This window comes from Populus nigra, chromosome 1 (genome assembly GCF_951802175.1).
Source record: "Populus nigra chromosome 1, ddPopNigr1.1, whole genome shotgun sequence".
In the NCBI taxonomy this organism is placed as follows: Eukaryota; Viridiplantae; Streptophyta; class Magnoliopsida; order Malpighiales; family Salicaceae; genus Populus; species Populus nigra.
Window position 1 is genome coordinate 14,403,598 of NC_084852.1, and position 22,011 is coordinate 14,425,608.

Consider the following 22,011-nt stretch of genomic DNA (forward strand, 5'->3'; position numbering starts at 1 on the left):
AAATTTGGGTTATAACAATTTATATATGTTTAATTTCATTCAGTATCTTTAATCTATCTTTTTCTTAGACTTTCACAAAGTACATCATGTGACATGTGACATAGACATGATCAAATTTATATTTTTCTTAGATTTTCAATAAAAACAAATGAAAGTACATCATGTGACATGTGCATGACCAAATTTATATTTTATATATCTAAAATACTTTTTATTAAAAAAATTAAAAAAGAAAATGCTGGATTTTTTATAACCACTTAAGAAATAATTTATATTTTTTACAAAATTTATAACCAATTAAAAATAATAAAAATATTATATTTTAAATGGACACAAAAAGGACAACTCCTTGCGCACTATTAAATTTCTGGTTATCTTACATGGAGTATTTGTTTTATAAAAAAAACAAAAAAAGAACACGCTTGGGGGCAAGAAAGAGGCACCACGTAAATAAAGACAAGAAGAAAAGTTTGAGGCGGCGCCTTACGCATAAAAGGGAGTAGGGGCGCGAACCTGGACGATGTTTCTGGTTCTGGTTTTTCTTCTACAAAAACAAAGTCAAGTAGGTGGTAAGTAATTAAAGAGGGGTTGACGTTGCTCCTCGAGATCATTATTTTAGCATACAATTGTCCTTCTCTTCTTCTTCTTAACCAACAACAACATTACCTTGAGATTCAGATTGGGTGTCCGGAACCACAGAATTAGGATAGAACCCAACCCAACCCAACCTATCTTCGTAAGTGTTTGAGTTTTGGGTTGTTTATGGTTAGTTAAGACATGAGTTTATGTGTGTGTTTTAACACGGGATGTCTGGCAGAAAATTAAAGGGTGTGTGTCCTCAAAAAGAAAAAAAAATGATTTGATTGATACCAAAAGTGGGTTCTAAGTCGTGGGCTAACAGGCTTCTTTGTTTGCTTTTGTTTCTGCTAGAAATTAAATGACAACTAGTATAGCTGGTGGAAGCAGCAACCTCCACTACCGGTTAAGTTTCCGCCAGGCTAAAGGTTGTAGACAAGCTTCTTGGATTTCCAGTTTGACATTCAATGGATGCTTGCGGAATGAGATTTCATGGTATAATTGCTATGAATCTTGGTTTTACCATTTAAGTCTTTACTCATTGTACGTTGGATTTACGTTGTTGTTAATTTGTCCGTTTGTTTGCACATGCTATTTTCTTTGCTTTGTAATCCCGTATTTTCTAAGAGGATTGCTGGTATTCTTTACATGTTTGTATGTAGTTGAGGTCACAGCTACTCTCTCGTGGAAAAGATTTTCACAATATAACCGTACAAGCCTCTGATCTGGCTATTTATTTATTTATGAAGTAATTCCCTATTACTGCCTTGTAGTTATAGAGACATCCCTTTAGCTGCATCAATGGTGGATGGCAGCCATCAATGGCCAACTTGCAAACCCACACATGCAGAAAAGATGATTTCTTTGTTGCTCTTTAAGATTATTTCTCTTTTGCCTCTATGGTGTTTGTTGAATAGACCACCAGAGAAATACAAGTTTAGAGTCGATTTCAACTTTGTGGTGTTTATGTCACTAAGATTATTACTCCGCTATAGAACTGCTTGGTGAGGAGTAGGCTGCCAGACATGTCTCTTTCTTCTCAAAATAAAGCATACTGGATAATGGTTCTTATGTGTGTCCTGATATTCGTTATTCTGGATTACATTTCATATAATTGCTTTCCTGACATTATGTCGATTTCGGGAGTAATCTTCCAGGTCAGATGGGCTATCAAAGTTGCAGTTCCAGAGATATAAATTTTCCCGATCTACCATTAGCAAAAACTGGAAACCTCTTGGAACAAGAAAAGTAAGTGTATCATCTTGCTTGAGAGATAGTACAGTTAAGTACTTTGATTTTGCTGTCATTGGAAGTGGAGTTGCTGGTCTGCGCTATGCTCTTGAAGTTGCAAAATATGGAACTGTTGCAGTCATTACCAAGGCTGAGCCCCATGAGAGCAATACAAACTATGCCCAAGGTGGTGTGAGTGCAGTGCTGTCCCCATCAGACTCTGTGGAGAGTCACATGCAGGATACTATGGTAGCAGGTGCTTATCTATGTGATGAGGAGACTGTCAGAGTAAGATTCAGAATTATTAACGCTGTGAATCGTATAGTGTGTGTAAACTGATAATTGCAGTCTGTTGACTTTGAAGAATTTTATTGAATATATGCTGAATTTCTGTGAATTTAGAACATGCAATGAAAGGTTTGTAGGAGCACTTTCTCTAAGCTTGTATGTGCATTGTGAGACATATTTATTGATTGTTAATTAAATAAATTCTCTGCTTCTTTACTGTGTTTTTCATTATGTTTCTACTTTGTCTAGGTTGTCTGCACAGAAGGACCTGACAGAATTAGAGAATTGATAGCTATGGGTGCCATGTTTGATCATGGGGAGGATGGAAACTTGCACCTAGCAAGGGAAGGGGGTCACTCTCACCATAGAATTGTTCATGCTGCTGATATGACCGGAAGGGAGATTGAGCGAGCTCTGCTGGAGGCGGTTGTCAATGATCCTAATATCTCTGTGTTTGAGCACCATTTTGCCATAGATTTGCTAACTTCTCAGGTTCGCATTTTAACGTTTTTTTTTTAGTTAATAAAATCATGCGGTCTTAAACACTCTTATATGGTAAGCTTTAGTTGAATTGTTTCTAAAAGTATCCAGTGTTGTTAAAGACGAAAGTAGCTAAAAGGTTATATATATATATCTTCCCAATTAAAATTAGATCATTAGAAAATAAAAAATATATATAAAATACCATAACATAGTAAAAAAAAGTTATATTTTTCACCCTTAAAACAAAATAAGATAATATAAAGTTGTAAGTAGTCAAATAGATTGAAAAGAGAACTTAATATCATCATTATTCATCAATCTTCAAAAACATCTTCATCCATGCTTTCCTGTTCTATATGACTTTGTTCAACGCAAAGTGTGGCTGGTGTTTCTTTTCAAGTGTCCTTCCTTGACTGTATGTCCCCTACTTTAAATGGTTTTTATTCTTTTTTTTATTCTAATCCTTGTTTTTTATAAAAATACCTCGAAGTTGTTACTTGTGGTAAATTAAAAAAAAAAAGACAAATTGGTCAAAACATAAATCAGTTAAAATAAAAAAAAAAATCCAATAGAAAAATAAGTATTTCAATCAGGTGCCTGTTTTAACACCTGGCGCCTACTCACAAGGCGCTCGCCTAGGCAGCGCTTCATTGAAATTCATCGCCCAAGGCTGATAAAGGCATTGTGGATGGCCTGGAGCGCCTCTTAACAACACTGAAAGTATCATAATATTATCTTTAATATATTATTTTAAAATTGAGTGATTGAGTGAATATATTGACATTTCCATGAATTCACTTATCTGCATTCGGTTATGTAAAGTTGAGTGTCCATAGCAGTGTGAATACTAGAATGAGCTTTTTGTTTGACATATGGTGGGAAGAGAAGTCAACTCAAGATATCAACGAATAGTAAATACAATGGCTAGAAGTATAATAAAATTGATGCTGGAACTAGAAAAATAGGTTCATGGTTGGTAGACAACCTCCAAAATGTAAATTGATTGATAATAATAAGAGACATGTCTGAAAAATAGGTCTAAATCCAAATCCTAACAGGAAAAGGACTCCTAATAGTGAATCCAAATGACATAAGGATTCCTAAACTAAATAAGAAAAAATAAATTTACTAAGGAAAGTATTAATTCTTACAAAAGCTCCTGCTTCATTGTTGCCGAAATTGCAGGATGGTCCTGACATGGTTTGTCATGGTGTGGACACTTTGAACACTGAAACTCAACAGGTGATGACCGGTTCATTTAATCAGGACTCAGTTTATATTTTACTATAGAAGAAGTTGTAACTTTATCCTGAAAATCTTACTTACCCTCTCATTCCAGGTGATTCGATTTATTTCAAAGGTGACTTTACTTGCATCAGGTGGGGCTGGGCATATCTACCCATCCACCACAAATCCTCCGGTAACTATAACTTTTTTAAAAGCTGTTCCCCATGAGTATTTTGCTTCATCAGATAGATTTTATTTCACCTTGTGTTCTTATAGGTGGCAACAGGAGATGGAATGGCTATGGCTCACCGAGCTCAAGCTGTGATTTCCAACATGGAGTAAGTAGACACTCATTGAATATTATCAGGAAAAGGAATATTTTCCAGTCATTGCAATCCTTATCTCTAGTATTGGCGACATAAATTGACAATTTGTGACTGCTTGTACTATTCTGAGGAATGTGGAAGGAATCTAAATGAAATCATTGTCTTAATTATGTACAAGATCACTTTCAGATGGTTTGATGTCAAAGATGGAATATCTGCCAGATACTTTATCCTTTAATATTATCAAGTAAGCTCAAAATGATCTGGATGGTTAGCTATGGAAGACCTAGAGATGATTTTGTTCTCATGTTACTGGTAGTAAATAGGCGTTCACTACCTGTTAGAGGTGGGATACATAAATTGGTGAGCTTTTTTGATTGAAATCTGCCAAGCCATTTATATTTAGGAGAGTCATTACTTTCCTTTGGTATTTAAATACAATGTATCATTTTATTTGGCTTAGGAAATTTGCCATCAGGTATCTCATCCCTGCTTATCTTGTACTTTCCAGTAGATAATTGGAGTCATTTTAACTGGGATCTTTCTTTCTTTCTTTTTTCTGATTGGATCTTAGTAACCTACACTTCTGTTTCTTTTACTTTCAGATTTGTGCAGTTCCACCCAACTGCTTTAGCTGATGAAGGGCTTCCCATAAAACCAATCAAAGCTCGAGAAAACGCATTTCTCATTACTGAAGCTGTAAGGGGCGATGGAGGCATCCTCTATAACTTAGACTGGGAAAGATTCATGCCCCTGTATGATGAGAGAGCTGAGCTAGCTCCTAGGGATGTAGTGGCGAGGAGCATAGATGACCAGCTTAAGAAGCGTTGTGAGAAGTATGTGCTACTTGATATTAGTCACAAGCCTAGAGAGAAGATTCTCTCTCACTTCCCCAACATAGCTGCTGAGTGCCTCCAGTATGGCCTGGATATAACCCGCCAACCAATTCCTGTGGTTCCTGCTGCCCATTACATGTGCGGTGGAGTCCGTGCTGGGCTTCAGGGGGAGACAAATGTGCAGGGCCTCTATGTGGCAGGTGAGGTTGCATGCACTGGTTTGCACGGAGCAAACCGACTCGCTAGCAATTCATTGCTGGAAGCACTAGTTTTTGCTCGAAGAGCTGTTCAGCCATCAATTGATCACATGAAGAGCTCTAGCCTTGATCTCAGTGCTTCAAATTGGTGGGCCAGACCAGTAGTACCCAATTCACCTGGGAGCAATGTAATGGACAACGTATCGAGGAAGACAAGGGAAGTGAGGAGAGAGTTGCAGTCAATCATGTGGAAGTACGTAGGGATTGTCCGGTCGACAACAAGGCTTGAAACTGCCGAGGGAGAAATCAGTGAGTTAGAGGCCCAGTGGGAGAAGTACTTATTCGAGGAAGGGTGGGAGCAGACAATGGTGGGGCTTGAGGCTTGTGAAATGAGAAACCTTTTTTGTTGTGCAAAGCTGGTAGTGAGCAGTGCACTCGCTAGGCATGAAAGCCGAGGGCTGCACTATACGATTGATTTTCCTCATGTGGAGGAAAGTAAGAGGCTACCAACAGTTATTCTTCCATCTCTTGTGAATAATAATACATGGAGCTCACGACAGCTACACAAGCAGGTCATTTTTTAGGATTTACACAAGTGTTCTTCTTTATATATTTTTTCAGTGGCAACTGTGTATTCGATTGATCGTTCACATGAAAATGTGTTTTTGAAAGCCTTTGGCAAGAAATAAAATTTGTTCAATTTATACGGATATATTTGATCGTTCACCTGAAGATTTGCTCTTGAAAGCCTTTGGCAAGAAATACAAGGTGCCTTGCAGTATTGAGGCGGCCAATGAAAGAATCCAAGTTGTGAATTTCGTTGCGGATTTTCCGTTGACATAAAAAGTTTCGACGCCGGTTCATTTTGACGTTTTGTCTCGGAGTTAGTATGACGACGAAGAAAACTTTTATATAAATACTTATTTTTTATATATACTAATTATGTGTAGATGTTTTTATTTTCTATGAAATAATTATATATATAGGTTTTTTCAAATGTATTTTTGTAGTTTAAAAAATTTAAGTTTAAATCAAGAAATTTATGCATGTGTGTAATCAAATAAATCGAGAATTATGTGTAAATAAATTAATAAAAAATCATTAATGATATCTAAAAATAAAACTTAAAAAATCAAGAGATAGGTTTAGATCAAGATATTTAATCTCAAAAGATAAAACATTTATCTGGTTGTGTTTGCTAAATTTAATTATTAAAATATATGTTTTATTCAAACAAATAATAATAGAAATAGAAACATAAATTAAATTGATCGAATAAAATAAAAGGAAAAAAAACATTAGACTGCACATATTAGAAATATTATTTGAAAATAATTTTTTTTATTTTAAAAAGTAAAATTCATCCATACAAAATATAAAATAAAATTATAGATGAATAAAAAAAACTCTTCAAATTTAAATGCAAAACTAAAAAAATAATCGTTATTTAAAAAGTGCTCTCCAAATAAAATAAAAAAGAGAAGATGTACTAATTTAAATATAAATTAAATAATTTATAGAAAAAACAATATAAAAAATCATTAATTAAAAAAAACAAAAGACAAACGTTGTTGGGCCTGGAAAGTCAAGCTAACTCAATAGGCCCATTTTTTCAAGGCCCACACTACTGGCCCTTAAGTTTTTTTGTTTGCAACTGGGACGGACGACTTCGCCCTAAATTTTTTTAAAAAAAATCAGAAAACACGTCATCTGATTTGCTTATATTTCAGCCATTAGGTGGTCGAAAAATCAAGCTTAAGTTTTTTTAAAAAAAAATCTATAAAACACTGTAGCAACTGTGATAAATCTATATATGACCTCAAAAAACACACAAAAAACATCCTAAAACCCGAAATCAAACCGAAACTAAAAACCAACCCGAGCTCATATATGTTTTTTCATGAACTTTAAAGGTAAAAAAAACACTTAATATAAAGTACTCTTATCAAATGGAACCATTTGACACAAATATCGCTTGTTTTTTGTAACTTAAATTGGTGTCAATAACACTTTTTTCTCTCTACCATTGGAATCTAACGACTTCTCTCTCTCCTCTCTCAACTAGGAACTAAAAATAACAAAAATAAACTTTTAAGCCAAAATTGAATTGGAAAAATAATGAGGTACTTAAATTATATAATTTGCATGATTTTTAAAGTTCAAGGACCAAAGTACATCTTTTGCTAAACTTATGGCACGCCACCCATGTTTAATGCCTTTTTCATTTCGATCCCTTTTCTTTCAACTCCATCCTTTAATAAAAAATCAAAATCAATTGGTCTTCAATTAGGATTAAATCGCCAAAAAAAGAAGACCGATTTGAAAAAAAACTTTTGTACAACTCATTCACAGTAATCTATGAGAGGATAAATAATGAAGCCTTACAAAGTGAAAAACCCACGTCATTTAAAGTTATACTTAATATTATCTCAAGTCGTATATAACACTTTATGTAACCAAATAAATATTTACATATAGATATAAGTTAACACATTTTTAAAAGATCAAGTATCTCGATAAATATCTAGGATATTTATATTAAATATCTTATAACTTAGATATTTATGAGATATTTATATAAAATATGTTAAACTTTGATATTTCTCAAGATATTTATCTTAAGAAAGTCTCTATAAACAAATATCTTTAATAACATAAGAAGGCTAGAGCTCATCTCTCTAGAGCTATTGTTTTTCTTGCAGGTGTCGCTAGGCTCACCAAGTCCTCTAGTTTCAATTTTATTAGCTCATGGAAAGTGCCTTCAATTTTTCTCCTAAGGATTTTTTTTTAGCCCTCTTACGTTCCTAAATAGATCTATGAATATAAACTTTCTTAAGATAAATATCTTAAAAAATATCTAAGTTTTAATCTATTTCATATAAATATCTAAGTTATAAGATATTTTATAAAGATATTTATAAAGATGTATACATTGAATAAAACACCTAGTTATTTCATGTATCATCACTTACTAATGAAAAAAAAGATTATGGTATATGAAGGAATAAAAAAAACTGCTTAGAATTATAGTTTTAGAAATTAAAAAAAATAAAATGACCATAACTTTTAATAAAAAGACTAGAACCATTATGTTTTTGAATAGACATGTAAGAAGCATAAAAGTTTTATCAAATAAAATTGACTCATTAAAGAATGTATTAGAAGTTATAATGTTTGTTGTTATTCATTTTGTATCCCCACATAAATATATAAAAAATTAGAAAGAAAATACAAAAAATAAAAAAAAATATTAGCAGAGAGAACATGAAAAACACCCAAACATTTGTCAAAGACTCGTTGGAGAGGATCACAATATACAAGGTTAGAAAAATTAACAGTCTAGTTTTGATTGACAGGGACCCCGATGACAAGAGAAAATTGAATTTGGGAAGAAAAATTTAAGATTGGATGATTAAGAACTCAATTAGAGTTTTTAAAGGTTTAATTGAATTTATTGAAGGTTTAATTGCAAGAAAAAATAGTTTTGAGTTTAATTTAGGTTTTAATTGGAAGAAATTCAAGTTATGGAGTTAAATTGCAATTTGAAAAGCTAATTTGGTCAAATTAGGAACTTAATTGCATAAATATTCAAGTTTAATAAGCAAATAGGGACTTGATTGAAGAAAGTTAAAACCATGAACCAAACCATAAAAGGCGCGCGGCTTCAGGGACTAAAATCAGTAAAATCAATGGCTAAACTGAAGAAAATTGAAAGTTTATTAATCAATTGATGATCAATTTGTATAAATCAGAAACCAATGATCGAGTTGGATAGGAGCTAAACTTTGGGGCTGACAATTGAGTTTGACATGGGTAAAATTACATGAAATTAAAGTTGAAAAGCAATTACAAGTGAAATTAAAAAAAAGATCAGGGACTAAATTGAATTTTAGCAAAATCATAGATTAAAACCCTATTTATCGGTTGTTAACCTAGACAACACGTCGTCTGGTTCATTTTCAAAATGTACCGTTTAGAATAGAGGGCAAACAATATGTCGTCTACCCACTATTCATCTTCTTCTTTGGGCAGTTATGGCCTAATCAAGTTGGCATCTTTAAACGAATAAATGGGAAGTTACAGACTTCCAAATTAAGTAAGGTTAGATCCAATTGAAAGGTGTGTACCTCCTCTACCAACTTCAGGTGGTCTCCAATAACACTTAGATCAAAGTTGATTTGACGAAGCCTATAAAATGGTTAACTCAATCAATCTTAATTATGACATCTATTTTGCAAAATCACAAATTTTTTTTCGAGTGTTCAGTCCTCAAAGCTTCTCAATGAGTTTTTATTAAGGACTAAACACTTCTCTTTCAAGATCAATAGGCTAGAAATAGCTCCCTAGTCTCCAAGTTTAGCAAAACCGTCAAAATCTCCAAAACTAAGTTTGTTCCAAAACTACCATTACAAAACCAATAAGGTATAAAGCTTCTAGCTATTAAAACGTACCCAAAACCCTTCCATTTTGGATCAGAGAGTGACACATTAATCAATCATGATCAAACCTTGATCAAAAAAGCCTATAAATACCCTTTGAAGTCCAGAGAAAAGGGGAGAAAAAAGGAGAAAGAAGCTTATTCATTGAGTTCATTAGTAATCAAGTTTATTGCATGGCATCTAAAAGCTAAAAGGATAAGATAAAGATTGAACAAAAGATTGGAATTTTGAAGGAAAAGGGGCAATAACTATTCTAAGCTTGGAAGGTATAAAACCTTCATTTAGTCTAGTGGATAATGTCCATGAGGCACATCTCCAGCTTGTTTTTATTTATGTAATGATTTTTTTGAACTTATTTTAATGTTATAGTGTTTTTAGTTTGATTTTAGCTAATGCGTAAAAATATTGTTTTTATTATTTAAATCATGCTTTGAGTTAATTATTGATGTTCCTGAATACTAAGATGATGTTTGTCAGGTTGATTTTGGTGAAATAAGGTGAAAGATGTTAAATATGACAGTAGGGTTGTTAATATTTTTTTCTGGGTTGCTACTGCATGTTCCAGGATCCTGAGTGTTGGCCAAGTCCTTTAGAATATTAAAATGTCAGTTTTGAACCTTGAATTGTTGAATACGCTTATTGTTTTAGTTTGACAGTTTTGGAATGTGGAACCTTATACATGATTTTGATGATTTGATGTTGTTTGTTAATTCTTTTGATTCAAACATGCTTAGTATTGATAATGTGGATTGTTAGGACTAAAAACAGTGGGTTTAGAGATTAAAAATGCATATTCAGGGTTTGGTAATAGGCAGAGTGTTTTCTGGGCAATTTTAGTTTGTATTCTTGGGCAGAACATTGCATAGGCTCTATGATTTGGACCAATTTTTGTCAAATTATTTGCATCGATAGCTTCGTGAGACTTGATTAATCAATAATCTAGGGTAAGTTTGTATCAATAATTGTTTTTTTTTAGTTTTAATCCTAGGATTTTGTTTTTGTACCGAAATATATTTTGATCAAATTGTAATTATTGGATGATAATCGTTGATGTTTAATGCTTGATTGTTGTTCAATGATTGATTTCCAACAAGTTTATGCCTTTGATTTCCATGTATCTAGTCGGATTTAAGAGTGATGTTGTTGGGTTTGCTTTAAATGTTCTTCCTATTCTTGAGTTTTTTGAGTTTGATCTCTTTTGGTTAAAAAAAATGTGTTTTATGTTTTTTTTTTAAGTTTGATCCGTTTTAAGTTTTGATCTTAGTTTTGGTTTGTTTTTCAGGTCAAACCAGTGTTTTTGGTTCGGTTTATGATCAAACCAAATATTTCGGGTCAAACTCGGGTCATTAGGTTAATGCCTTGTTTGGTTTTTAATTTTTTTTATACATTATTTTTTTGGCTTAAGGGTGCGTTTAGCAAACACACCATTAGGCCTATTTTGGCAATTATTCAAAGAAAAAAATAGGTTTTTGTCAAACAAAGCCTTAAAAAAATAAAGAAAAAATATTTTCAAAAAATAAAAGTTTTTTTGCATATTGCCAAAAATCCTAAAAAAATATCGGAGCATGTCTTAAAATTAAGAAAAAAATAAAAAAAATAGTTTTGCATGTTTAAAAATACAAAAAGTATTGCATGGATTTTACAATTAGTATGTAAAATTCCAAAGGATTTTGGCCTATATTTCAAAAATATTAAAAAAAAAATTTTGGTAAGAAATTATATTATTCACTTTTAATATAAGGATAAAACAACCTACAAAATAGTTAATATCCAAAATATTATTAGAGGGAATAATTTATTATTATTTACTTTTAATATAAGGATAAAAAAACATGCATAGAGGTTAATATCCAAAATATTATTAAGAGTAATACAACTCATTCATCTCTAATATAAGGATAAAAACTGTAAGGATTTTATCTGAAATATTATTTGGAATGACGCAGTAGTCAAAAATTCCAAGTTTGTCTCGGAAGAAGCCTCAACAATAATTGAGGATATTTCAACCTGTGTCTCATGGTACAAGATTCATGGGGATTCAAAATACCAAAGAAAAAGGTGAAATTTCAATAATCACCACATCTCTTTAGATTTCTAACTTCAGCTTTTTGGTAGCACAAGAGTTATAAATGAGCTTGATTTTTTATGATATCTTTTTGAAGTTAGGATCTTTTACACCAAGTTCTTGAGTTCACAAACCAAGGTTTGTCCATGGTAACAAGCCCGTCATAGTAGGCTGATAGAATTTAGAAACACCATCAGACCATAACAACTACAAATAAAGAAAAACAATGCAGTTTATCTTAGGTATGACATATTAGGAGTGTTACTATCTTCTATTTATGCAACCAGTCTCTTGCCTAGAATCTCTGAAGACCAGTCCAGGCTCCTAGTAATCATAATACTAGATGTCGACTCCTTATCTAACCAAAGACCTCCCAAACCTGTCCGGAAAGGATTGTCGTGCTCTCACGAAAAGTATGACAATCACCTTCTAGTGAGACTATTTCTTTGATTATTTGATATGATGTTAGTCACCTTCTAATGAAACTATTTATGTAATTATTTGATTATACGGGTAGTCGCCTCTTAATGAGACTTGTTTTGATTTTTAAATATTTTAAGGGTAACCATCTCTTGACGAGACTTGTTTTAATTATTTTAAGGGTAATCACCACTTGATGAGACTTGTTTTGATTGTTTTGAGGGTAATCACTAGTTTTTAGATATTTTATAGGTAGTCACTTCTTGATGAGATTTGTTTTTATTTTTAAATGATTTGAGGGTAGTTATCTCTTAGTGAGACTTGTTTTGATTATTTTGAGGGTAGTTACCTTTTTATGAGACCTGTTTTGTTCTTTTATGTTTTTTAAGGATAGTCAACTCTTGATGAGACTTGTTTTTATTTTAAATTGTGTTTAGGGTAATCATCTCTCAATGAGACTTATCTTGATTTTTAATTATTTTAAAGGTGATCACCTTTCGATGAGACTTCTTTTAAATGTAATCACCTCTCTTATAAGACTTGTTTTGCTTTTATTTTTTTTAGGGTAATCTCCACTTGACGAGTCTTTATTATAAAAAAATATTTTTAGTGTAATTTTTTTCCTTACAAACTTAAAAAAAAAAATTACAATGACTTTGTGCTGTAAGTATTGTAAAGAAATGGCAATTGTCATAACTTGTTTTTTACACTTAATTTTTCTATATGTTTTTAAAATTATATTTTCAATCCAATTTAATTTTAAGTATTTAATTTAATTATGATGACAATATAAAAATATAAAGAGAAAAAAGAAAAGAAAGAAAAAAGTTGTGGGAGTGATAAGAAGAAAGAGAGAACAAAGGACCACAAATAATAAGGAAGATTATGGAAAAGAAAAAAAATAAACTAAAGAATCAAATAGAATGGGAAAAATTATAGGAAAGAGATCGTATATATTAAGAAGAGAAATTTAATTAATTATAAATCCATGACCAATAAGGAAATAATCTAAATTACCTAGCTTTATTTTTTTAGTTTAGTTTTTTTTTTTTTTTTGCAAAGGATCCTAGATAATATAAATAGAAAACATTTAGACAGAAAAAAGATATACACCGAGATTGAAAAGTGATACTCTTGCAAAGAAAAACCTAAGCAAGCAACAAAAAAAAACAACGGAATAACAAAAACACAAAAATACCTGGCCTCCCAAAGTTATAGAAAGACAACACAAAAAAATCAACAATAAGAGCAACTTTCCAGCCTCCTATCTCCTAGCTCTAGTGGAGGTGGTACCACTAAGAAGGAGGAGTTGTGCACACTACATAGTGGTCCACATGCCACTCTACCCTACCGACACGTGCAATAAAATCTCACAAGCAAAACTATCATTCATTACACGAACAATGCAAGTCAACATTTTTTTTCAACATTGTTTCTCATTGTTCTTGCCTTTCTGGTCCAATTCCAACCAAATCCAACAACTAATAAAGGTCAATTATGAATCCTAATATATGATTTATTTATTTTTAAAACAATTTGAGATTTGTTTGTTGAATCTCGAATTGAAAACATATGTTGATGTTGTTTTGAATAAATTCATAATATATTCATGATTTTCTTTTCACATTTAATTATGATGTTTATATTAATTGAATTAGTGGAAATATTTATGGTCATCATGCTTGGTGAAATAATTAATTTATGGTGGATTAATATAAATTGAATAATGAATGGAAACAATTAAAAACTTGTGTTTCTATTTGATATTATTTCAAATCTCACCCTATAATCTAAAAGTGAGGATTGAGCATCATTGTCAAGCCTCTATCTCACATTATTATTCTAAAACTTTTTACCTTCAAATAAATATAAGTATTTAATTTAGATAAAATATTAGCTTGTATGTATAATAAATATTTTTATTATAAAACCAAATAACAATATAGTTTATTTTAGATAAGATATTTTAAGGTGATTTTTATTTTCTCTTTAACATAACTAATCTTTTACTTAAAAACTTTTAAAAACCAATTATGGTATATAATATCTATAAAATTAGGTTACAACTTATTTTCTAATTTTTACGCCTTTTGACATTTTGATTGCCAAGATTTCTGAGTGAAAAATAATAATGTGTTATTCACCATATTACATATTATAAAAATTAAATTATATCCCACTAACAAATTCATGTCGGTGAGATAGTTAATACTTAATAGTTGGCTAGCAAATAATCCTGTGAAATATAGCTAAATGGTTAAAACCTCCACCAAACTTTAGATTATTTAAGCATCAGCCTTTGATTTCTAATTTCGAGCTGTACCTCTCTTTATTTTACCATGTTTTCATATTAAAAAAAAAAACCCTAAAAGAGGAGGGGTTTTAAAAAAAATCAATGTTTTTTTTAATCATTATTTAATATTATATTTATTTTTTTATTAGGTTATCTCATTCTCATGACACGAATCTCGAGTTTGGTAGGTTAACCTAGTTGACTCAGTTTTTTTTTTATTATTAATTTTTTCTCTAATTTCATCCTTTAATATTGAGTTGATTAGAAATTAAGATTCATAATTTGCTTTGTTTGTTTTCTATTAGATTATTCCGACCTCATTACTCGAGAATGGTGTTTAATGGGTTAATCCGAGTTTATTCGGGTTATTTTTTGTGTTCTTTTTTCTAATTGGATTTTTTTCCAATTTATTTATTTAATATTGGATAGGTTGAGAATTGAGTTTCATAATCTATTTTTATTTGATTTCTATAAGAATATCTTGGTCTTATGATCAGGTTCTTGGGTTTTGGCACTTTAACTTTGGTTAAATTTTTTAAGAGGTTATCTCAGTTTCATGACCATGTTCATGAATCCTTCAATATTAAATTTACTTTTTATTTGATTTACGAGTTTGGCGAGTTAACTTAATTGACTAAGTTTCTTTTCCTTTTATAATCCCCCCCATCTCGTCAATTAATATTGTGTTTTTTAAGAATTAAGTTTCATGATTTATTTTGATTAGGTTATTTTAGTCCTATGACCTATGAATAGTGTTTAACGGGTTAACCCGGGTTGACTTGGCTCATTTTTTATGTCATTTTTTTAATTAATTTTCTTACAAATTTCATCGTTCAACATTGGATATAACATAGTTAATTAAGAATTAAACTTCATAATTTATTTTGATTTACTCTCTATTGGATTATCTAAGTCTCAAGATTATAGTCGTGAATTTAGCATTTTAACTCGGGTTAAATCAGGTAGGTTTTTTTATTTTTTTTTATAAGGTTATCTCGGTCACATGACCTGGGTTATGAGTTTGACATATTACTCAAATATGTTGAAAAATAAGATTAAAAAATAATAATTTTATAACTCAGGTCATGAATTTGACATGTTAACGAAGTTGACTCAAATCAATTTAATATATTATTATCTTAATACTTTAAAAAATATCATTTTAAATTTTTTTTAATCAAACTATATTTTTACAAGTTATTCAGATTAATTTTAAACCCGTGAAATCAACCAAATCATTACATATCAATTTCCACAAGGTTTTTTTTTTCCACTTAGAAAAAAAAAATACTAGCAATATCTTCGTAGCAGAGCACGACATTCCTAATAGCTAAAGACATCCTAAAACTTATAAACGCTTTTTTTTTCCCCTTTAATACTAGTTTCCTTACATTTAGAAGGGAAAATACAAGTTTTGGAGGGGGGAAAAAGAAGGGAAAGCTTCCTTAAAGTTTTGGGACGTTTTTAGCTGCGTTAAAATTGAAGAAAACACCCAATTTTAAATAGAAATAGTCGGAGAAAAGTTCAATCCAGAATTGAAAATTGAGGTACTCATTCTCAAAAAAAATATAAAGTTAAAGAAAGGTTTGGACAGTATGATCTCAACGAAAGAAAAACTTGACTAGCCACACAAATTATACAACCGAGATAAAAAGAGGCTAGTCACAAATCAGAGCTAGACACGCAAGAATGAATCAGACTTCAAAACAACCAACTAGGGGGGGAAAGGATAGAAAGCAAAGAAGCCCAGGACAAATCCCCCTGTTCTCCAGGTATATAATCTTTCTAGGCAAAGCAACTGACAATTCTATACATCAGTACGAAGCAAAAATAGGCTACCGGCCAAACCATCCTCTCTGGGGCTGCACATCTCCATCATTCATAAGCTTATCCAATACTATATTCAGGTCAACTGACTGGCCATTCTCTGTCAGCTTTCGCACTGTAGCTTCGACATGTTCCCTTGGAAATCCCATGCTCGTCACTTTGTCAACCACGTCATCAAGGGGAACCCTGTTCCCAGTTCCAGAAGAGCCTGGCCCACTACCAATCCCAGAAGCGGTAGGCAATGCCTGTGGTAATATCCGAGCAGTTGGAAGCTGGGCAAATCCACTTCCACCACTCTGAGACATGACAGGTTGCTGCTGTTTCATTGTGGGGCTGCTACCATACTGAGAAGGTGATCCACCATAAGGATATGGTTCAGTAGACCCAGAAGGTGGCCCGTATCCAGCAGAAAACCCTGAACTGGGTCTACTAGTTGGTGGTTCATACATATTGGAAGGAGATCCATAATATGGCTGAGGAGGAGCCCCACTAGGTGGCTGAGTAGATAGCGGGCGAAGGCTGGGTGGGTAGCTCTGATGGGGGATGAAAGGAGTCTCTTCAGGATGGCGAGCAAGTGGAGGTTGAGGTTGATGAGGCTGAGGTGGCTGGGAATACTGTGGTTGAGGTGTATGATATGGTTGGTTTGGTGGTGCTGCAGGAGAAGGCTGCAGCTGCTGGGATGATGGTACCTGATATTGGGGATTTGGTGGTTCTTGAGGTTGACCAGGTGGAGAATAGTAAGGGTCTTGCTGAGGGACGGGAGGAATCTGGTTCTGTGGAAACTGATTTGAAAGTGGAGCTGGAGGTAACATGTTCTGCTGGGGAATAGGAGGAGGGACAGAAGGAGGAAAAGAGACAGAAGGGACTGATTGAGGAAAAGTGAGGGGAGGAAGTTGGTGAGATTGAGGAGCAGATGCTCCTTGCTGCGCTGCATCCATTTGCCCAGTGGATTGAGTTTCCAATTGTTGCTGATCTGCCTTCGACACTTGCAACTTAGTGAGCTGCAGCTGAGACTCCAGCATTTCCTGCTTGTCCTTTAAAACCTGTACACCTGTTTGCACCTGGCAATGATTGATGGGAAACATTAATCACACACAACATGGTGATCAATAAAGCAATATAATCTAGTATCCATTTATGAACAGAATTCTACATAGAACATGGAAAACTGCTTTAGAGAGTTTGAGAAAATTTCAACATTTAATGAAATTTAGTGGATAAAACTCCACTCATCAATTCTTGGAATTGTTTCACAGTATGAAGGCTAATGAGAGAAATATTACAAGCTTGCCTCAATTCGGAGATGTTTGTAAGAGGATAATGCCTTAAAAATTACCTGCGTGATAATTATGTGTTTGATATAAACAATATTATGGGTGGGTAACAATTACCCCCAAAAAGGCGCAAAAGTGGGGCATGGATGGATGGAGAAAATTTTTACCTCCAACTTAACATTTTTTTACTTCCTCTCTCCTCCATTTTATCTAGAAAAGTACACTTAAATAATTTATTTCTCTTTCTTGTCATCAATAATATGTTAAATCAATTTTCTCATTTTCTCCAGTCACGATTTACCTTCAATGAGTTTACACAAATTTTGTACCAAACGAAACCAGAGGGTGGAAAGTTCACCATTAAATCTTATAGTAGGTTTTGATGTAAATTCTAGTACCCTGAAGGCAGACTGCCTCACAAAGTGTCTGACTGTGACAGTGACTGTGTTTTTGTTTGTTTTTTTTTTTTTTTTTGGCATAGATAGCAGCTTAGGCAAAGATTTTGACAGTAGCTAATATCAAAAAAGAGGTAAAATATTAGTCAAGCCAATCGTTTAATTCATGCAAAACCGAAACTGTTAACCATCAGATATTACATTGTGCAGGGCTAGAAGCCTCTAGGTGCCAGTGAATGAGACCATGGGTTTCTACTTAGTCGGAGTCAATAAAAAATGATTAAAGAGGTTGGGTTTTTTTTTTATAAAAAGGAAAAAATAAATGATGTGCAGTTGTGTACCTTCAGTATTATTTTTATTTTGTAGTGGCAAAACAGAAGGTGTCGGAGGGGAAGGAGTCCACTCAGAACTCTTCGAAAAAAAATTAAGTGAAGATTATTTACAAAGAGTTCTCTTAAACATAATAGATTATTTACAGCTAAAATAATTTCAACTCAAAAGTGGCACCCTTGTCAAGTAATTAACTAAGGAAGATAGCAAAAGTTTATAACTAAATGTTTTGGATTTTCCCTTAAGGATTAAGAATTTTTCTAACAGAATAAAGTGTCTAAAAACCTCCAGCTACTTCAGCATAGCCTGTTGGGTGAATAGCTGGTGAGGTTTAATTCATTACAGATAAGGTAAGGTGAAAGAGTTGAGACCCTTTTTTATTAGAGAAGAAAAATAAAACAGGAACAATGCTATATTTTAAGAGAAGGTTCTTATACACTCACAATGGAACATGTGGTAAATATTTTAAAAATCATGGATAATTCATTCATGCAAGAGCATGAGAACCTATTCTTATAATATAAGATTATTCGGAAAAAAAATGCACCAAGAACCACTGAAGTTACAGTACACAAGATAGATTGCTGGAGCACTCTAATAATTTTACAGCTAGATATCTCAAAATCTATGCAACGATTGGATCAGTAATCCCATAAGAAGAGATTAAGCTAGTTATGTTGGATACTATTTGACATATTTTGGTGATTTGGCCATTATATATTTAGCAGTAGCATATTCTGCCACACCCCTGAATACTTAATTATTTTTATACATTAAACTCTAATAACTGGACCCAAAAAAAGAAACAATAAGGTAAGGCCTGTGCCGACTTTCTGAAAATAATTTCCAATTTCATTGATACTAAAATCATTTCTCTAAGAAAGTGAGTTATTAACTAATAATTTTCTAAAACAGAAAGCGCAGACTTGGTTTGGATTGTTTTTAAAATAATGAATGAAAAAGATGCATGATATGCGATCAAACAACCCTTGTTTTCTACAGGGGAGAATTTGAAATACAACTTTCTTTCTAGGAATCTAAAAGTATAACCATTTCCAAGAAGAAAGTAATTGATAAACATGCTGTTTTCTGTATTTCTGAAATTGTTTTCCAGAACAAATGAAAATTCTCCACAATTAAACATGACCTATGGTTCTGGAGAGCTGAACCACGTGCTTCCTCGAGAACTTGAGGAAGAATACACAAAACAATTTCATCCATGTAAAAACATAGGTCATATGCAGAAGTTTCACTAAAATGCATCTGCTCTCTGTTTAATGATCTCAGTGGTGTGTTCACCATGGAAATTGCATAGGTGGAGAACCAGAGTCCTTGTGACACTATCAATACTATTCATCCTATCATATTAATATCCCAAATTTTAAGAGCCTAAATCTTAACCAAAAGTTGTCTCTAGGTAACCAAAATATGAGGGTGAGCACCAAGCTCATATGCATTATTGTTCTTTGAATAATTAAGAACCCAAGGCAAATTAAGAGCAATTTCTTCCAATATACATTCAATGCTTGTATCAGAAGATTGTCTGTTGTTACCATGAAAAGGGATGCTACTGAGTAGATTTGATGGTCATTTACTGTATTTTGCCCAGAATTCTTAATCACTTATCCTGATTGAAATCTAGGAGCTTCAATGAGAGTTCAAGGAAAGGAAGTTGGATATACAAGCGTATAGTTTTCCCCTTTCATTTCTTTACCATATCATCCACATTGATTTGCTGATTCAGTAACCTAGCTTGTATATACACAATCCTGGTCAAAGTCCTGACTCTCACAGGAAAAGGAGGGACGAGACAGTTTCAAAAGAAACCACCAGGCTTCTTACTAACTCCTGTTTAACTCCCCATTTTTTTAATCAGAAACTAATAAGTATAAATGATCTTGTTGTTCTAAGAAACTCAATACCGCATCTCAGTTTGAAAAAACATAAAGAGCTATCGATTAAAAAAAAAAAACAGATCTCTAGGAGGAGGGATGTTAACAGTGTTGAGTGAAGTGGGTTGTGGGTTTCAAAAAGCATCACCCATCCTATATATTCATCCCCTAAACCTATAACAAAAGTGAGTTTGATATCGACTAACGATCATAGAAGATGCTTAATAAAAAAAAGAACATTAAAGGGAAGAGGAAGAAGGTAGGTACCTCCCTGAGAATGTTGTGGAGGTGTCTCATATTCCCTTGAGTGCTCTCATGATTGTTCCCAACAGACAGTTTCAAATCATCTACAGAATTCTCGAGGTGTCTGGTTCTGCTCTCCAACTGTGTTAGTCGAGCACTAACACCTTCTAAAGCATGCAGCAAATTATCAGAGAATTTGTTCATTGTTCTATCAATTTCAGATATAATCGAAGCAGCATCAAAAACACTCCGATCCTTTTCCATAACGACTTTCGCTGGTTCCATTGAGTCCAGAGAATCATAATTCTGGGACAACAGACAGAAAATAGCAACACCATGTGAAAAGAAAGCTGATCTGAAGAAACTTAATTTTATTTTATTTTTAGAAAAATTCCCAATCCCTCAAAAAACCAAAAACTAAAATCCTAAGCAACCAAACAGCAGTAAAAAACCCTAAGAGCAGACGGAGGCTTACTCTGAGAGGAGAGGCGGATGAGGAGATAGAGTTAGAATCAGCGGCGACGGGATCGAAGACAGGGCGAATAGGCTGGAAATCATAGCTAGCAACGATCTCTTCCCTCTTAATTCCATCATCGAGATCATTATTATTAATATGAGATTGTGAATCATCTTGCGGAGGAGGAGGTGGAGGATGATTCATTAGATCAATGAAGTCTTTGCTGCTGCTATTGATTATTTTTGGAGAAGAACTCAGGGCCAGCGATTGAGTTGTTGATGATGAAGAAGTCAAATCCATTATTTGTTTGTCCATAAACTGCGAAGAATTCATCTCATCGGAGTATAGTTTATGGAGAGGATGCGAAACAAGGCAGGGGATGTATCTATGAACTTGAAGTTCTAATTTTTGTTTGGGGTGGGTGCTGCCTGTGAATGAAATACCAATTCGCACTTAGTTTCCTTCGTCTGGACTCTTCTTCTCAATTCTCATCATCATCTTTCTTCTTCTTGTTTCGAGAGTTGTGGGGTTTGGGCTGCTGCTATAGGCTGTTATGGGCTTTCTGCTTTTTTGCTTTTTATTAATGATCACGGACTTGGACCCATATCTTTATTAATTACCTCCTTTATAACAGCCACCCAAAAAAAAAAAAGTTAGTATTGGGGGCAAAATAGTCTTTAAAAGGCTCCATCGGCATTTCCAAGATTGAAAGGGGTAGCTTGCTATTTTTATATTTTTTTCATGGTAAAATAACTAATTTTACCCTTTAAATACAAAAATAAACTAGCATATAGGAGCATTTAAGTCTTTTATTTTTTCAAAATAGTAAAAGTACTTAAATACTTTTAAAAGTAATTTTTTAGCTTTGAAGTCCAGGGGTTTTTCGGTCTTTTTGTTTTTGTAGCATAGTTAAATGATTACATTGTATTTAAAAGCAAAAAAAATTAATTGATGTCTAGGGAAAAAATCATATTTTTCATCATGGTTATGGTTTTTTTAGTTATGATCAATTTGAATGAAGAGCAATTCATTTGTTTACAAATATAAAATATTAATAAATTGTTGGCTTGTACAACACACGTGCAAAGAAGTAAATGTTACTTGTGCCTTTTGGGCGGCATGTGAAATATCGTATGGCTGCCAAAAACATCCAACCGCCATGTCTTCCAAAACGTTCAATGGTAGCGCAACCAATAGAGTGGTGTGTATGGTT

At 32.9% G+C, this 22,011-nt stretch overlaps 2 protein-coding genes across 5 annotated transcripts; one reads left to right on the top strand and one right to left on the bottom strand.

The window, feature by feature from the left end:
* Positions 1–416: 416 nt before the first annotated feature.
* LOC133681012 (L-aspartate oxidase 2-a, chloroplastic) lies at positions 417–5,875 on the top strand. Of its 4 annotated transcripts, XM_062104096.1 has the most exons (9): positions 430–569; positions 679–736; positions 931–1,071; positions 1,734–2,094; positions 2,344–2,586; positions 3,763–3,819; positions 3,917–3,997; positions 4,081–4,142; positions 4,736–5,875. In XM_062104096.1, the coding sequence occupies exons 3-9, from the start codon at positions 938–940 to the stop codon at positions 5,745–5,747; spliced, it is 1,950 nt and encodes a 649-aa protein (XP_061960080.1). In that variant the 5' UTR covers positions 430–569; positions 679–736; positions 931–937; the 3' UTR covers positions 5,748–5,875. The 4 variants fall into 4 exon arrangements, with proteins under 4 accessions (XP_061960079.1, XP_061960080.1, XP_061960078.1 ...); XM_062104095.1 differs by lacking the exon at positions 679–736 and having other exon boundaries at positions 417–569; XM_062104094.1 differs by having other exon boundaries at positions 430–828.
* A 10,028-nt stretch (positions 5,876–15,903) lies between these two features.
* On the bottom strand, positions 15,904–21,307 carry LOC133668533 (uncharacterized). The gene is made up of 3 exons (XM_062088452.1): positions 20,817–21,307; positions 20,366–20,647; positions 15,904–17,268 (listed from the first exon to the last, which is right to left on the bottom strand). Exons 1-3 carry the CDS (start codon positions 21,129–21,131, stop codon positions 16,216–16,218), a joined length of 1,650 nt encoding a protein of 549 aa, XP_061944436.1. The 5' UTR covers positions 21,132–21,307; the 3' UTR covers positions 15,904–16,215.
* Positions 21,308–22,011: the final 704 nt, after the last annotated feature.

Excerpts from the sequence above, each read along its gene's own strand:
- LOC133668533 (XM_062088452.1), bottom strand. The coding sequence starts at position 21,131 with ATGAATTCTTCGCAGTTTATGGACAAACAAATAATGGATTTGACTTCT. Across the intron at positions 20,648-20,816 it reads CATCCGCCTCTCCTCTCAGA|AATTATGATTCTCTGGACTC; the intron begins GTAAGCCTCCGT and ends CTGTTGTCCCAG. Across the intron at positions 17,269-20,365 it reads TCCACAACATTCTCAGGGAG|GTGCAAACAGGTGTACAGGT; the intron begins GTACCTACCTTC and ends AATCATTGCCAG.
- LOC133681012 (XM_062104095.1), top strand. The coding sequence starts at position 938 with ATGACAACTAGTATAGCTGGTGGAAGCAGCAACCTCCACTACCGGTTA. Across the intron at positions 1,072-1,733 it reads TTGCGGAATGAGATTTCATG|GTCAGATGGGCTATCAAAGT; the intron begins GTATAATTGCTA and ends GTAATCTTCCAG. Across the intron at positions 4,143-4,735 it reads GCTGTGATTTCCAACATGGA|ATTTGTGCAGTTCCACCCAA; the intron begins GTAAGTAGACAC and ends TTTTACTTTCAG.